General features: G+C 48.1%; 1 protein-coding gene across 2 annotated transcripts in view; it reads left to right on the forward strand.

The window, feature by feature from the left end:
- Positions 1 to 16,310, forward strand: part of LOC115122752 (SRSF protein kinase 1-like) — a 40,493-nt gene that overhangs the window by 13,357 nt on the left and 10,826 nt on the right. Inside the window, exons 4-14 of one of the 2 annotated variants that reach the window (XM_065020940.1) lie at positions 884 to 992; positions 1,409 to 1,496; positions 1,650 to 1,844; positions 5,405 to 5,570; positions 5,712 to 5,737; positions 7,900 to 8,140; positions 8,449 to 9,120; positions 10,195 to 10,295; positions 10,565 to 10,672; positions 11,880 to 11,949; positions 14,109 to 14,201. In XM_065020940.1, coding sequence (XP_064877012.1) covers positions 884 to 992; positions 1,409 to 1,496; positions 1,650 to 1,844; positions 5,405 to 5,570; positions 5,712 to 5,737; positions 7,900 to 8,140; positions 8,449 to 9,120; positions 10,195 to 10,295; positions 10,565 to 10,672; positions 11,880 to 11,949; positions 14,109 to 14,201 — 1,869 coding nt within the window. The remainder of the gene's footprint in view (positions 1 to 883; positions 993 to 1,408; positions 1,497 to 1,649; positions 1,845 to 5,404; positions 5,571 to 5,711; positions 5,738 to 7,899; positions 8,141 to 8,448; positions 9,121 to 10,194; positions 10,296 to 10,564; positions 10,673 to 11,879; positions 11,950 to 14,108; positions 14,202 to 16,310) is intronic. The other variant, XM_065020939.1, reaches the window with a different exon arrangement.

Below are 16,310 nucleotides of genomic sequence, written 5' to 3' on the forward strand. Positions count from 1 at the left end.
CCTGGCTCCCCAGTGGGTGGGCTTGGCTCCCCAGTGGGTGGGCTTGGCTCCCCAGTGGGTGGGCTTGGCTCCCCAGTGGGTGGGCCTGGCTCCCCAGTGGGTGGGCCTGGCTCCTTAGTGGGTGGGCCTGGCTCCTTAGTGGGTGGGCCTGGCTCCCCAGTGGGTGGGCCTGGCTCCTTAGTGGGTGGGCCTGGCTCCCCAGTGGGTGGGCCTGGCTCCTTAGTGGGTGGGCCTGGCTCCTTAGTGGGTGGGCCTGGCTCCCCAGTGGGTGGGCCTGGCTCCTTAGTGGGTGGGCCTGGCTCCTTAGTGGGTGGGCCTGGCCCAGTGGGTGGGCCTGGCTCCTTAGTGGGTGGGCCTGGCTCCACAGTGGCTGGGCTTGGCTCCACAGTGGCTGGGCTTGGCTCCACAGTGGCTGGGCTTGCCTCCACAGTGGCTGGGCTTGCCTCCACAGTGGCTGGGCTTGCCTCCACAGTGGCTGGGCTTGCCTCCACAGTGGCTGGGCCTGGCTCCTTAGTGGCTGGGCTTGGCTCCACAGTGGGTGGGCTTGGCTCCACAGTGGGTGGGCCTGGCTCCTTAGTGGCTGGGCTTGGCTCCCCAGTGGGTGGGCCTGGCTCCTTAGTGGGTGATCCTATTGCCACCCATGGCTGTACCCCTGCCCAGTCATGTGAAATCCATAGATTAGAGCCTAATTTATTTATTCAATTAACTGATTTCCTTACATGTACTGTAACTCAGTAAAATTGTTGAAATTATTGCATGTTAATATTTTAGTTCATTGTGTGTGTGTGTGTGTGTAATATATATATTTCACATTATTAGTCCTAATAATGAATGTTGAACTTGCTTTTCTTCTGTCTCCATTCTCCCTCTCCTGTTTGTCTAGGTGGCTACCACCATGTAAAGATAGGAGACCTGTTCAATGGGAGGTACCATGTGATCAGGAAGCTGGGCTGGGGACACTTCTCCACTGTGTGGCTGGCCTGGGACATACAGTAAGAGCTTCTTCTCTGTTTCTCTCTGTTAACACACATGCAAAGCAAATTTTGAAATGGCTCACCACCATACAGTGGGGCAACAAAGTATTTAGTCAGCCACCAATTGTGCAAGTTCTCACACTTAAAAAGATATTTATTTTCCATCATAATTTGCAAATAAATTCATAAAAAAATCCTACAATGTGATTTTCTGGAGAGAAAAAAAATCTCGTTTTGTCTGTCATAGTTGAAGTGTACCTATGATGAAAATTACAGGCCTCTCATCTTTTTAAGTGGGAGAACTTGCACAATTGTTGGCTGACTAAATTTTTTGCCCCACTGTAAGTATTGGGCTATATAAGGAATAGGGTGCATTTGGGACAGAGAGACTGTCTTCTGTGTCAGCTTGACTGACTTGACAGTCTGTGTTGTAGGGTGAAGCGGTTTGTGGCTATGAAGGTTGTGAAGAGTGCAGAGCATTACACCGAGACAGCCGTGGATGAGATCAAACTGCTCAGATCTGTGAGTACTACCTTAACAGTCATTTATACCCAACATAACATCAGGCTGATGTTTTAATCTGTAAAATGCCTCCTTTATTCTCCTCTATTTTCCTTTCAGACACATTTGTTCTGATAAGTTTTTTTTTTTTTTTTTTCTGGCTTTGCTTCGTAGGTGAGAAACACAGACCCTGACGATCCCAAGAGGGAGATGGTGGTTCAGCTACTGGATGACTTCAAGATCTCTGGTGTCAACGGGACTCATGTGTGCATGGTGTTTGAGGTGCTGGGGCACCACCTACTGAAGTGGATCATCAAGTCCAACTACCAGGGCCTTCCACTGCCCTGCGTCAAGAGCATCATACGCCAGGTAACTAGTACCAAGAGCAACACATGACGGGTAACTAGTAGCAACACGTGACGGGTAACTAGGAGCAAGAGCAACATACGCCAGGTAACTAGTACCAAGAGCAACACGTGACGGGTAACTAGTAGCAACACGTGACGGGTAACTAGGAGCAAGAGCAACATACGCCAGGTAACTAGTACCAAGAGCAACACATGACGGGTAACTAGTAGCAACACGTGACGGGTAACTAGGAGCAAGAGCAACATACGCCAGGTAACTAGTACCAAGAGCAACACGTGACGGGTAACTAGTAGTAGCAAGAGCAACACGCGACGGGTAACTAGTAGTAGCAAGAGCAACACGCGACTGGTAACTAGTAGTAGCAAGAGCAACACGTGACGGGTAACTAGTAGCAACACGTGACGGGTAACTAGTAGCAACACGTGACGGGTAACTAGTAGCAACACGTGACGGGTAACTAGTAGCAACACGTGACGGGTAACTAGTAGCAACACGTGACGGGTAACTAGTAGCAACACGTGACGGGTAACTAGTAGTGAGGGTAACAACACGTGACGGGTAACTAGTAGCAACACGTGTAGCAACACGTGACGGGTAACTAGTAGCAACACGTGACGGGTAACTAGTAGCAACACGTGACGGGTAACTAGTAGCAACACGTGACGGGTAACAGTAGCAACACGTGACGGTAACTAGTAGCAACACGTGACGGGTAACTAGTAGCAACACGTGACGGGTAACTAGTAGCAACACGTGACGGGTAACTAGTAGCAACACGCGACGGGTAACTAGTAGCAACACGTGACGGGTAACTAGTAGCAACACGCGACGGGTAACTAGTAGCAACACGCGACGGGTAACTAGTAGCAACACGCGACGGGTAACTAGTAGCAAGAGCAACACGCGACGGGTAACTAGTAGTAGCAAGAGCAACACGTGACGGGTAACTAGTAGTAGCAAGAGCAACACGTGACGGGTAACTAGTAGTACCGAGAGCATCATGCGACGGGTAACTAGTAGTAGCAAGAGAAACACGCGACGGGTAACTAGTAGCAACACGCGACGGGTAACTAGGAGCAAGAGCAACACGTGACGGGTAACTAGTAGTAGCAAGAGCAACACGCGACGGGTAACTAGTAGCAACACGCGACGGGTAACTAGGAGCAAGAGCAACACGTGACGGGTAACTAGTAGTAGCAAGAGCAACACGTGACGGGTAACTAGTAGCAACACGCAACTGGTAACTAGTAGTAGCAAGAGAAACACGTGACGGTTAACTAGTAGCAACACGCGACGGGTAACTAGGAGCAAGAGCGACACGCGACGGGTAACTAGTAGTAGCAAGAGCGACACGCGACGGGTAACTAGTAGTAGCAAGAGCGACACGCGACGGGTAACTAGTAGTAGCAAGAGCGACACGCGACTGGTAACTAGTAGTAGCAAGAGCGACACGCGACGGGTAACTAGTAGTAGCAAGAGCAACACGTGACGGGTAACTAGTAGTAGCAAGAGCAACACGTGACGAGTAACTAGTAGTACCAAGAGCAACACGTGACGGGTAACTAGTAGTACCAAGAGCATCATGCGACGGGTAACTAGTAGTAGCAAGAGAAACACGCGACGGGTAACTAGTAGCAACACGCGACGGGTAACTAGTAGCAACACGCGACGGGTAACTAGGAGCAAGAGCAACACGTGACGGGTAACTAGTAGTAGCAAGAGCAACACGCGACGGGTAACTAGTAGCAACACGCGACGGGTAACTAGGAGCAAGAGCAACACGTGACGGGTAACTAGTAGTAGCAAGAGCAACACGTGACGGGTAACTAGTAGCAACACGCAACTGGTAACTAGTAGTAGCAAGAGAAACACGTGACGGTTAACTAGTAGCAACACGCGACGGGTAACTAGGAGCAAGAGCGACACGCGACGGGTAACTAGTAGTAGCAAGAGCGACACGCGACGGGTAACTAGTAGTAGCAAGAGCGACACGCGACGGGTAACTAGTAGTAGCAAGAGCGACACGCGACTGGTAACTAGTAGTAGCAAGAGCGACACGCGACTGGTAACTAGTAGTAGCAAGAGCGACACGCGACGGGTAACTAGTAGTAGCAAGAGCGACACGCGACTGGTAACTAGTAGTACCAAGAGCGACACGCGACGGGTAACTAGTAGTACCAAGAGCGACACGCGACGGGTAACTAGTAGTAGCAAGAGCGACACGCGACGGGTAACTAGTAGTAGCAAGAGCGACACGCGACGGGTAACTAGTAGTAGCAAGAGCGACACGCGACGGGTAACTAGTAGTACCAAGAGCGACACGCGACGGGTAACTAGTAGTACCAAGAGCGACACGCGACGGGTAACTAGTAGTACCAAGAGCGACACGCGACGGGTAACTAGTAGTAGCAAGAGCGACACGCGACGGGTAACTAGTAGTACCAAGAGCGACACGTGACGGGTAACTAGTAGCAACACGCGACTGGTAACTAGTAGTAGCAAGAGAAACACGTGACGGGTAACTAGTAGCAACACGCGACGGGTAACTAGTAGTAGCAAGAGCGACACGCGACGGGTAACTAGTAGTAGCAAGAGCGACACGCGACTGGTAACTAGTAGTAGCAAGAGCGACACGCGACGAGTAACTAGTAGTACCAAGAGCGACACGCGACGGGTAACTAGTAGTACCAAGAGCGACACGCGACGGGTAACTAGTAGTAGCAAGAGCGACACGCGACTGGTAACTAGTAGTAGCAAGAGCGACACGCGACGGGTAACTAGTAGTAGCAAGAGCGACACGCGACGGGTAACTAGTAGTAGCAAGAGCGACACGCGACGGGTAACTAGTAGTACCAAGAGCGACACGTGACGGGTAACTAGTAGCAACACGCGACTGGTAACTAGTAGTAGCAAGAGCAACACGTGACGGGTAACTAGTAGTAGCATGAGCAACACGCGACGGGTAACTAGTAGTAGCAAGAGCAACACGCGACGGGTAACTAGTAGTAGCAAGAGCAACACGCGACGGGTAACTAGTAGTAGCATGAGCGACACGCGACGGGTAACTAGTAGTACCAAGAGCGACACGTGACGGGTAACTAGTAGCGACACGCGACTGGTAACTAGTAGTACCAGTAGCGACACGTGACTGGTAACTAGTACCAAGAGCAACACGTGACTGGTAACTAGTAGTACCAAGAGGGACACGTGACTGGTAACTAGTACCAAGAGCGACACGTGACGGGTAACTAGTACCAAGAGCGACACGTGACGGGTAACTAGTAGCAAGAGCGACACGTGACTGGTAACTAGTACCTTGGCTACCCTAATCTCAGAATCCAGAACCAAATATTGCGTGTGCTACCTAGCTAGCTACTCGAATCCACATTTATCTAAACAATGTGTGATGAGAGACATTGTTTCCCCCTATAAGTGTTTGTGGATGTTTGAAGGTTTTACTTGCCATATCTGATATGTGGTTGTTTTATCTTCCTTTAATTGAAAGTAAATCACGCTGGATAAGAGCGTCTGCTAAATGACTCAAATGTAATGTTATTCAGGTTCTCCAAGGCCTGGACTACCTTCACACCAAGTGTGAGATCATCCACACTGACATCAAGCCAGAGAACATCCTGCTGACGGTGAATGAGCCTTATGTGAGGAGGCTGGCAGCAGAGGCTACAGAGTGGCAGAAAGCAGGGGCTCCCCCTCCCTCAGGGTCCGCAGGTAGGGGCTATACACACAGTACACACTGAGTACTGTGATGCAGTGCCCTACTTCCAGTTTATTGGGAGGCCCTGCTTTTTCTGGGTTTGGGCACAAGGTTATTATTGGTTTGTATTCTTACTTGGCTCTGTCTCTTTTCAGTCAGCACAGCACCAGCTCCAAAAACAGTAAGTTGTCTCTGCTTGAGATTTGTTTGTTGTTACTAAACCCCTGTCGTTGTTGTTACTAAACCCCTGTCGTTGTTGTTACTGAACCCCTGTCGTTGTTGTTACTAAACCCCTGTTGTTGTTACTAAACCCCTGTCGTTGTTGTTACTGAACCCCTGTCGTTGTTGTTACTGAACCCCTGTCGTTGTTGTTACTGAACCCCTGTCGTTGTTGTTACTGAACCCCTGTCGTTGTTGTTACTGAACCCCTGTCGTTGTTGTTACTGAACCCCTGTCGTTGTTGTTACTGAACCCCTGTCGTTGTTACTAAACCCCTGTTGTTGTTACTAAACCCCTGTTGTTGTTACTAAACCCCTGTTGTTGTTACTAAACCCCTGTTGTTGTTACTAAACCCCTGTTGTTGTTACTAAACCCCTGTTGTTGTTACTGAACCCCTGTCGTTGTTGTTACTGAACCCCTGTCGTTGTTGTTACTGAACCCCTGTCGTGTTGTTACTGAACCCCTGTCGTTGTTGTTACTGAACCCCTGTCGTTGTTGTTACTGAACCCCTGTCGTTGTTGTTACTGAACCCCTGTCGTTGTTGTTACTGAACCCCTGTCGTTGTTGTTACTGAACCCCTGTCGTTGTTGTTACTGAACCCCTGTCGTTGTTGTTACTGAACCCCTGTCGTTGTTGTTACTGAACCCCTGTCGTTGTTGTTACTGAACCCCTGTCGTTGTTGTTACTGAACCCCTGTCGTTGTTGTTACTGAACCCCTGTCGTTGTTGTTACTGAACCCCTGTCGTTGTTGTTACTGAACCCCTGTCGTTGTTGTTACTGAACCCCTGTCGTTGTTGTTACTGAACCCCTGTTGTTACTAAACTCCTGTTGTTACTAAACCCCTGTTGCTGTTACTGAACCCCTGTCGTTGTTGTTACTGAACCCCTGTCGTTGTTGTTACTGAACCCCTGTCGTTGTTGTTACTGAACCCCTGTCGTTGTTGTTACTGAACCCCTGTCGTTGTTGTTACTGAACCCCTGTCGTTGTTGTTACTGAACCCCTGTCGTTGTTGTTACTGAACCCCTGTCGCTGTTTGTTGTTACTGAACCCCTGTCGCTGTTTGTTGTTACTGAACCCCTGTCGCTGTTTGTTGTTACTGAACCCCTGTCGCTGTTTGTTGTTACTGAACCCCTGTCGCTGTTTGTTGTTACTGAACCCCTGTCGCTGTTTGTTGTTACTGAACCCCTGTCGCTGTTTGTTGTTACTGAACCCCTGTCGCTGTTTGTTGTTACTGAACCCCTGTCGTTGTTTGTTGTTACTGAACCCCTGTCGTTGTTTGTTGTTACTGAACCCCTGTCGTTGTTTGTTGTTACTGAACCCCTGTCGTTGTTTGTTGTTACTGAACCCCTGTCGTTGTTTGTTGTTACTGAACCCCTGTCGTTGTTTGTTGTTACTGAACCCCTGTCGTTGTTTGTTGTTACTGAACCCCTGTCGTTGTTTGTTGTTACTGAACCCCTGTTGTTACTAAACTCCTGTTGTTACTAAACCCCTGTTGCTGTTACTGAACCCCTGTTACTTGTTGTTACTGAACCCCTGTTGTTACTAAACTCCTGTTGTTACTAAACCCCTGTTGCTGTTACTGAACCCCTGTCGTTGTTGTTACTGAACCCCTGTCGTTGTTGTTACTGAACCCCTGTCGTTGTTGTTACTGAACCCCTGTCGTTGTTTGTTGTTACTGAACCCCTGTCGTTGTTTGTTGTTACTGAACCCCTGTCGTTGTTTGTTGTTACTGAACCCCTGTCGTTGTTTGTTGTTACTGAACCCCTGTCGTTGTTTGTTGTTACTGAACCCCTGTCGTTGTTTGTTGTTACTGAACCCCTGTCGTTGTTTGTTGTTACTGAACCCCTGTCGTTGTTTGTTGTTACTGAACCCCTGTCGTTGTTACTGAACCCCTGTCGTTGTTACTGAACCCCTGTTGTTACTTGTTGTTACTGAACCCCTGTTGTTACTAAACTCCTGTTGTTACTAAACCCCTGTTGCTGTTACTGAACCCCTGTCGTTGTTGTTACTGAACCCCTGTCGTTGTTGTTACTGAACCCCTGTCGTTGTTGTTACTGAACCCCTGTTGTTACTAAATCCCTGTTGTGTTCTGTCTGGCTCACTGTTTGTCTTCCTCTTCTCCAGGTGGCCAAAATGTCCAAGAACAAGAAGAAGAAGTTAAAGAAGAAGCAGAAGCGTCAGGCGGAGCTGTTGGAGAAGTGCATTCTGGATCTGGAGGAGATGGAGAAGGCTCCGGGGAGGGGAGATGAGGAGGATGAAGATGAAGAGGACCCAGAGTCTCCAGTCTCTTCCAAACAGCAGCGGACATATTGTGCTCCTCTCAGACAGGTTTCCTTACAGGAGATAGCCAGCCAAGACACAACCGGTGAGTGTCTGGAATTCAACTCATTACAAATCTATTGTCTCTCAAGGGGAAGTTGGTTAGATTAGTCTTTTTCAATCATGGGCCTGGAGATCCACACTGGTTTCTACAGGCTTTTTGCTCAGCACTGATGCACCTGACTCAACTAATCTACTAATTATCAAGCCCAGCTGGGCTGGGACAAAAACCTGCACACCCAGTGGGTCTCCAAGACCAGGATGAAGAACAACACAGAATCAGACTAATTAGAAGGGAACTAGTAGTCCAGCCTCCACTAAATCTAATGATGTGTTCTTTTCTTGTTTACCCAGCGTACATTGCGGGTGCGGAAGTTTCGCGGATCGTACCAGAAAGCATAATAACTGAGGTAGAGGTGAACTTTAACGGCCTTCGTCCTGAGGAAGAGGAAGATGAAACAAAGGAGAGGAAGGCACAGTGGAAGGAGGAAGACCAACACAACGGTAACACAGACCCAGCAGAAGATCACGGTGTTCTTCAGGAGTCAAACCCACAGGAGTCAATATTATCAAACCCACAGGAGTCAATATTATCAAACCCACAGGAGTCAATATTATCAAACCCACAGGGGTCAATATTATCAAACCCACAGGGGCCAAAAAAGGTGTCAAATGGTCAGGAGTCTCCACCTCCTCAACCCGTGTGTAACGGCCTGGTGTCCCCAGAAACAGAGGAACCTAAGACCCCAGAGAGTGAGGGGCGTGGAGCTCTACCCAGGAAGGTGACTGAGATAAGGAGAGAAGCATCTGAGATGGAGTCAACAAGCTTCAGGGTCCGGGAGGAGGAGGAGCTGTCACCGGAAGAGGAGGAACAGGAGAAGAAGAATCAGGAGGAAGTCACGGAGGAGGCGCAGGATAGGAGTTGGGAGGAGGAGGAGCAGAACAGGAGTCATGGGGAGGAGGAGGAGGCCACAGAGATGCTGGATAACATCCAGTATGGAGGAGAACAGGAGAGTCTAAAGGATGGTGAGTAGACCATCTTGTGGTGAACATTACGCTGCTATGCAGGGTGGAGCACGTTTGTTCCTAAGCTGAAAAAAATGTAGGAGCACAATGAAAAAATATTTGATGTAACAACGTTTTCTTTGTCGTAACTGTAAGAACGACGTTCATGAATCTCCATGGCACCCAAGGGCTGCTCTACGTTGCAGAGCTGCTCTACGTTGCAGGGCTACTCTACGATGCAACAGTTATCATCTGGGTGATAATTTTTCTAGGCGCACTGGTGCTCCTAAATAAAAATGTCAGGTCGCACAGTAAAATGGTGTGACTTTCAGAGCCCTGCCTTGTGGTGGAGCTTCTCCATGGCTATATGTTTATCTCTAGCGATTCAACCAGAAGGTTAGTTATGATTGAACAAAGTGATCGCCTCATCTGAGTTTTAAGTACAGTAGTTTGTGTTTGTCCTTTATTTTACTGTCAGGTCAGTGTTGAAATGGCTGGTTGTCTTCCCCTCCACCTTCCTCTCCCTCTCTCTCTCTCTCTCTCTCTCTCTCTCTCTCTCCCTCCACCTTCCCCTTCCTCCCTCTCTCTCTCTCCTTCCCCTTCCTCCCTCTCTCTCTCTCTCCTTCCCCTTCCTCCCTCTCTCGCTCTCTCTCCCTCCACCTTCCCCTTCCTCCTTCCTCTCCCCTCCACCTTCCCCTTCCTCCCTCTCTCTCTCCCTCCACCTTCCCCTTCCTCCCTCTCTCTCTCTCTCTCCCTCCACCTCCACCTTCCCCCTCTCCTCTCCTCTCCCCTCCACCTTCCCCTTCCTCTCTCTCTCTCCCTCCACCTTCCCCTTCCTCCCTCTCTCTCTCTCTCTCCCTCCACCTTCCCCTTCCTCCCTCTCTCTCTCTCTCTCTCCCTCCACCTTCCCCTTCCTCCCTCTCTCTCTCTCTCCCTCCACCTTCCCCTTCCTCCCTCTCTCTCTCTCTCTCTCCCTCCCCTCCCCCCTTCCCTCTCTCTCTCTCTCCCTCCACCTTCCCCTCTCTCTCTCTCTCTCTCTCCCTCCACCTTCCCCTTGCTCTCTCTCTCCTTCCCTCGCGCTCTCTTGGGATGCAGCCAAACTAGCAGCAGGAAACCTCCTGGTCAACCCCCTGGAGCCACTTAATGCAGGCAGACTGAAGGTCAAGATAGCAGACCTGGGGAACGCCTGCTGGGTGGTGAGTATCTGTGCAGATGACCCAAGGGATTTCCTGCTTAAGTCTACCAGGTATCGATGTTGCCTGCCTGCTTAGTTGAGCTTGCCTGGTGCAATGGAAAATGGGCACCCTCCAAATAGACTCACTGAAATGCTCACTCTTAGTCAACGGGACTACTAACTACTGTTTCTACTCAGATCAGGGTCTACCTGTCTCTCTCTCTCTATTTGAACTGATCTGAGTAGAAACCGTAGTTCGTAGTCCCGTTGACCTTTGTGTCTCCTCCGCAGCACAAGCACTTTACAGAAGACATTCAGACGAGACAGTACCGTTCTCTAGAGGTGCTCATTGGCTCTGGCTACCACACACCAGCTGACATATGGAGTACAGCTTGCATGGTAAGACTGGACAACAACCACTTACACACTTTACATGCATACATACTGAACAAAAATATAAACGCAACATGTAAAGAGTTGGTCCCATGTTTCATAAGCTGAAATAAAAGATCACAGAAATGTTCCATACCCACAAAAAATGTATTTCTCTCAAATGTTGTGCATAAATTTGTTTGCATCCCTGTTAGTGAGCATTTCTCCTTTGCAATAGATAATCCATCCACCTGACAGGTGTGGCATATCAAAAAGCTGATTAAACAGCATGATCAATACACAGATGCACCTTCTGCTGGGGACAATAAAAGGCCACTCTAAAATGTGCAGTTTTGTCACATGACACAATGCCACAGATGTCTCAAGTTTTAAGGGAGCGTGCAATTGGCATACTGACTGCAGGAATGTCCACCAGAGATGTTGCCAGAAAATGTAATGTTAATTTCTCTACCATAAACTGCCTCCGACGTCGTTGTAGAGAATTTGGCAGTACGTCTAACCGGCCTCACAACCACAGACCACGTGTAACCACGCCAGCCCAGGACCCCCGGCTTCTTCACCTGTGGGATCGTCTGAAGGAGTATTTCTGTCTGTAATAAACCCCTTTTGTGTGGAAAAACTCTGATTGGCTGGGCCAGGCTCCCCAGTGGGTGGACCTATGCCCTCTGCCGTGGCGTTTTCTGTCATTAAATGTGAAGAATGTATATTATCAAATCAATTCTCTGTGTATTCTGTATTTCAAAGAATCACAGAATAGTAATTAACTAGGAAGTTGGGGCACCACGGAAATGTTTTTATAGTTTCAATTTCCCTGACTAACTTCAGATATTTTGTTATCTTGTCGATTAGTCTTCTGTTAATGTATTATTACCTCTACTGAACGTCTCAAAACCTTGGATATCTGCACCTACCCTAACATAGATCATGAATCAGCAATATACAAATTGGCTTCATTATTTATTTACTGACTAACTTAGGTCGTCTTAGATGGATCACAAAGTTAAGGACTAGAATTCCCTTTTTTACTAGCCAAGTAAATTTCCTAACTTAGGGATATTAAAGGATATTTGACTTTACGGGAAGAGGAACGTCTGTACAGGAAGTAGATAATATTTAGAATGGCTGACTGTCTTTCTCCCTACAGTATAGTGTCTGTTTCCTGTCTGTGTTTTGTTGCTATTTATGTTTATAGTTTGTTTACTTGTCTCTGCAGGCTTTTGAGCTGGCTACTGGGGACTACTTGTTTGAGCCCCATTCCGGGGAAGATTACTCCAGGGACGAAGGTAGTGATACGTACTCTGCTGCTTGATTTGGTTCTACTTAAGCTGGTCTTTTCCTGTTTTAGTGTTTCGATGGTTGTCTCTACGCTATAGCAGTCTGTTTTTAATGTATGTTGAATGTAGAGCTATATTTTATATTTTCATTTGAAAATTTTCATTTGAAAATGGCAGATATGTACATATGTTGGAAATTGCTTCAGCTGCCTAATATGCAAGGAAGAGCCATTTTGGATTTGTGATATTAAGCATTGGCCTACTGTGAAAAGCTTTACCAAAATATGAATGCGTTGTCATTTAATCTCCATCACTTTTAGGGTTTTAGTTGGTCCTAATTATGAATTAATGATTTAAAAATCAACAATGACGCTTTTTGCAGTAGGTGGTGTGTATTCGATGGTACGATACTGTGCAATGCGTTTGGTGGTACACTATTGTATGATTTGAATAGTAGTCATTACATTTACATTTAAGTCATTTAGCAGACGCTCTTATCCAGAGCGACTTACAAATTGGTGCTTTCACCTTATGACATCCAGTGGAACAGCCACTTTCCAATAGTGCATCTAGGTCTTTTAAGGGGGTCCAGATGACAATATAAACACCACGGTTTGTGTAAGTCCTTTAAGTGATATTAGTTGAATAGCCATTTGGGTTCTCAAACCCTGTTCCTGGAGAGTTATAGTCCTGTAGGTTCTCACTCCAACCCTGTTCCTGGAGAGCTACCGTCCTGTAGGTTCTCACTCCAACCCTGTTCCTGGAGAGCTACCGTCCTATAGGTTCTCAGGAGAGTAACTCCAGGAACAGAGTTGGAGTGAACCTACAGGAGGGTAGCTCTCCAGGAACAGGGTTGAAGTGAACCTACAGGAGGGTAGCTCTCCAGGAACAGGGTTGGAGAGTCCTGGTTTAGCATACGTCAGCTAGCCTGGTCCTATACATTGTGCTTTTAGCCAACTATTCCATCATTGTCATGCCATATATTTCCAGAAGAGTTGGCAGCAGCAGTTATAGAGGGCCAGTTTCCCAGATATTTTAAGCCTAGTCTTGGACTAAAAACCACGTTCAGTGTAGATCTTCCATTGAAAGCGCTTTTTAGTCCAAGAAAACCTGTTTGGTGTTTATTGGACATTATTGTTATGAGTAAATCTATGATCATGTGATGTTGGGTACCTACTTGCATTCCTGTGTCTATTTCCACTATTAACAAATTGGAGCCATATTTCTGAAGATGGTGCCCACATATCCCCACCCCTTTTCCTACTCATCCCTCATTCACCTCATCCCTACTCATCCCTCATTCACCTCATCCCTCATTCACCTCATCCCTACTCATCCCTCATTCACCTCATCCCTACGTTACTCTTCAGCTGTTCTCCACCTCCTTTGCTGCCTCTGTACCATGCTTTGCTCACATCTGCATGTGCAGTAACCTTTTTCAGTTTGCAGTGGCTTGATTGTTTCAGTGGCGTGTTGTTGCCTGAGAAAAGCCCTGGGCTACGCTACATCTAACTGGCACGCCTTGGCTTGTGCAGCCTTATAAGGAGGAATGTCATTTCAGTTTACTCTATGATGTCTTCAGGTTCTGCTGTCAGCTACAGCTATCTACCTCCTACTGCTCACACCTTGCATCTAAACACTTCCTTATAGATTGGCTGTGTGTGTGTGTATACTGCCGTGATGGGTTTCTAACAGCTAACCCCAATGAATGACTTCATTGCCATTCTCCATCTTACTGGCGTGTCTTATGTGAAACAGAAACCAAGTATCGTGCTCCAGATGTGTTTGTGCCGTCTTGCCCAACTCCTTTGGTCATTGTCACAAGGCTTCAGTCCACTGATACAGAGGCTTTCTGCACTTAAAAACCTCTTTTCAAACCACTGCAGCTGTTTATGTTGGCAAAGAGACTGGGCTTTTCTCTGTAGAATTAGAATCATTCCAGGGTTTTGTTGTACACGTGCGTCATTTCATGCCATTACGCCGTCATCTTTATCCATTTGTCTTAATATGCTGCCACTTGGCTCTGTTCTGCTTCTTCACCATCCCCTCTATTTCCCTGTATCCCCTGCTTTCTCTCCTCCACTTTGTCTCCCTCCTCTCTTTCTGCTCTCTCCTCGTTCCCTGTTCTATCTCTCTCTCTCTCTCTGTGATCTACCCGGGGCCTCCAGACCACCTAGCTCTGATTATTGAGCTGTTGGGGAAAGTTCCCCGCCACTATGCACTGAGTGGGAAATTCTCACAGGAATACTTCACCAGAAGAGGTATGCTACTGTGTGTCTGTGGCCTGCCCTGGGGGACGTGGGAGGGGTGTGGGAAGAGTAGGGAGGTAACGTAGGCAAGGTCCTCTGACCGCAACAGAAGTCCCACCATCCCAATTGCTAACATTCCAATGTCCGGTTGGTACAAACTATACTAGGGATTGTTTGAAGTTCAATTAAAATCTCCCGACCATCCGATCTAAGCCACTATGGCACCAATGTTGAAGAACATTTGCTAATCAACTTGATTGGAGGTAAACCAACACACTCCTCGTCTCTCGTCATGAGCTGCCCAGCCGTTACCGAGAACCACGTACTGGATTTTTAACAGGGTCATTTAGCATTAGGTGAAAAAATGTCAATTTCTTGCCCCAACCTAACATATCATAGCTCAATATGTCGGTGTTGGATAAGGAGGAGACGACAGCATCCATAAATTGATCATTGGACTTGTCACCTTTTTGCACTGAAATATGTTTGTAAGGCCAACAGCTACTCAATAGAGTAAGCTACAGTAAGACAAGGTAGACCGATTTCAAACAGGACAAACACTGCAGTTAGCTATGCTACATTTCATCTACCTAAGAATAACCAAGACTACAACACACACCATAGCCGAGAAAAATGCATTTAAGAAACGGTAAGCTAGCTATGTTGAACTGCATATAGCAAATGGTTGAACCCCATACGCACATGTAAACAAAGCCTCGGTTCAGTTGTGCACTGCAAGTGTACAAATGCATGCTAGCAACTTACCAGACTGACAGCAGCGCTGTTTCAAACATGTAGAGTCAATTCTGGCATTCTGATAAAGTGCCAAGTTACTTTTCAGTGTGTGCCCAGAAAATCTGAATGTAAAAAGTAGTCTGGGTGTGATGGTGCTGCACAGGTAAAACATCAGAATCATTGCCTGCTTGAGTATGTTTGCATACAGTGTTAATTTGATTATGGCAGCAGGCAAATTATGCGTCTTGCTACATTTACATTTGCTCTGACTCTCAAGGGACGAGGTTATTGCCCTCATCTGTAAGATGCACACCATTCCTATTGTACTGCCCAGGAACACACTGCTGGATGGTAGGGGCCTATTGTACTGCCCAGGAACACACTGCTGGATGGTAGGGGCCTATTGTACTGCCCAGGAACACACTGCTGGATGGTAGGGGCCTATTGTACTGCCCAGGAACACACTGCTGGATGGTAGGGGCCTATTGTACTGCCCAGGAACACACTGCTGGATGGTAGGGGGCCTATTGTACTGCCCAGGAACACACTGCTGGATGGTAGGGGCCTATTGTACTGCCCAGGAACACACTGCTGGATGGTAGGGGGCCTATTGTACTGCCCAGGAACACACTGCTGGATGGTAGGGGCCTATTGTACTGCCCAGGAACACACTGCTGGATGGTAGGGGGCCTATTGTACTGCCCAGGAACACACTGCTGGATGGTAGGGGCCTATTGTACTGCCACACTGCTGGATGGTAGGGGCCTATTGTACTGCCCTGGAACACACTGCTGGATGGTAGGGGGCCTATTGTACTGCCCAGATGGCCCAGTGGGAGGAGGCCATCAACAAGCCCATAGAGATGGCCCAGTGGGAGGAGGCCATCAACCACACACTGCTGGATGGTAGGGGCCTATTGTACTGCCCAGGAACACACTGCTGGATGGTAGGGGGGCCTATTGTACTGCCCAGGAACACACTGCTGGATGGTAGGGGCCTATTGTACTGCCCAGGAACACACTGCTGGATGGTAGGGGCCTATTGTACTGCCCAGGAACAGACTGCTGGATGGTAGGGGCCTATTGTACTGCCCAGGAACACACTGCTGGATGGTAGGGGGCCTATTGTACTGCCCAGGAACACACTGCTGGATGGTAGGGGGCCTATTGTACTGCCCAGATGGCCCAGTGGGAGGAGGCCATCAACAAGCCCATAGAGATGGCCCAGTGGGAGGAGGCCATCAACCACACACTGCTGGATGGTAGGGGGGCCTATTGTACTGCCCAGGAACACACTGCTGGATGGTAGGGGGCCTATTGTACTGCCCGGGGGGGGGGGTGTAGTGTGGGTGGGCATACGCCTGTCACATAGAAATGCAAACACCCA

This window comes from Oncorhynchus nerka, linkage group LG7, assembly GCF_034236695.1.
Source record: "Oncorhynchus nerka isolate Pitt River linkage group LG7, Oner_Uvic_2.0, whole genome shotgun sequence".
NCBI lineage: Eukaryota > Metazoa > Chordata > Actinopteri > Salmoniformes > Salmonidae > Oncorhynchus > Oncorhynchus nerka.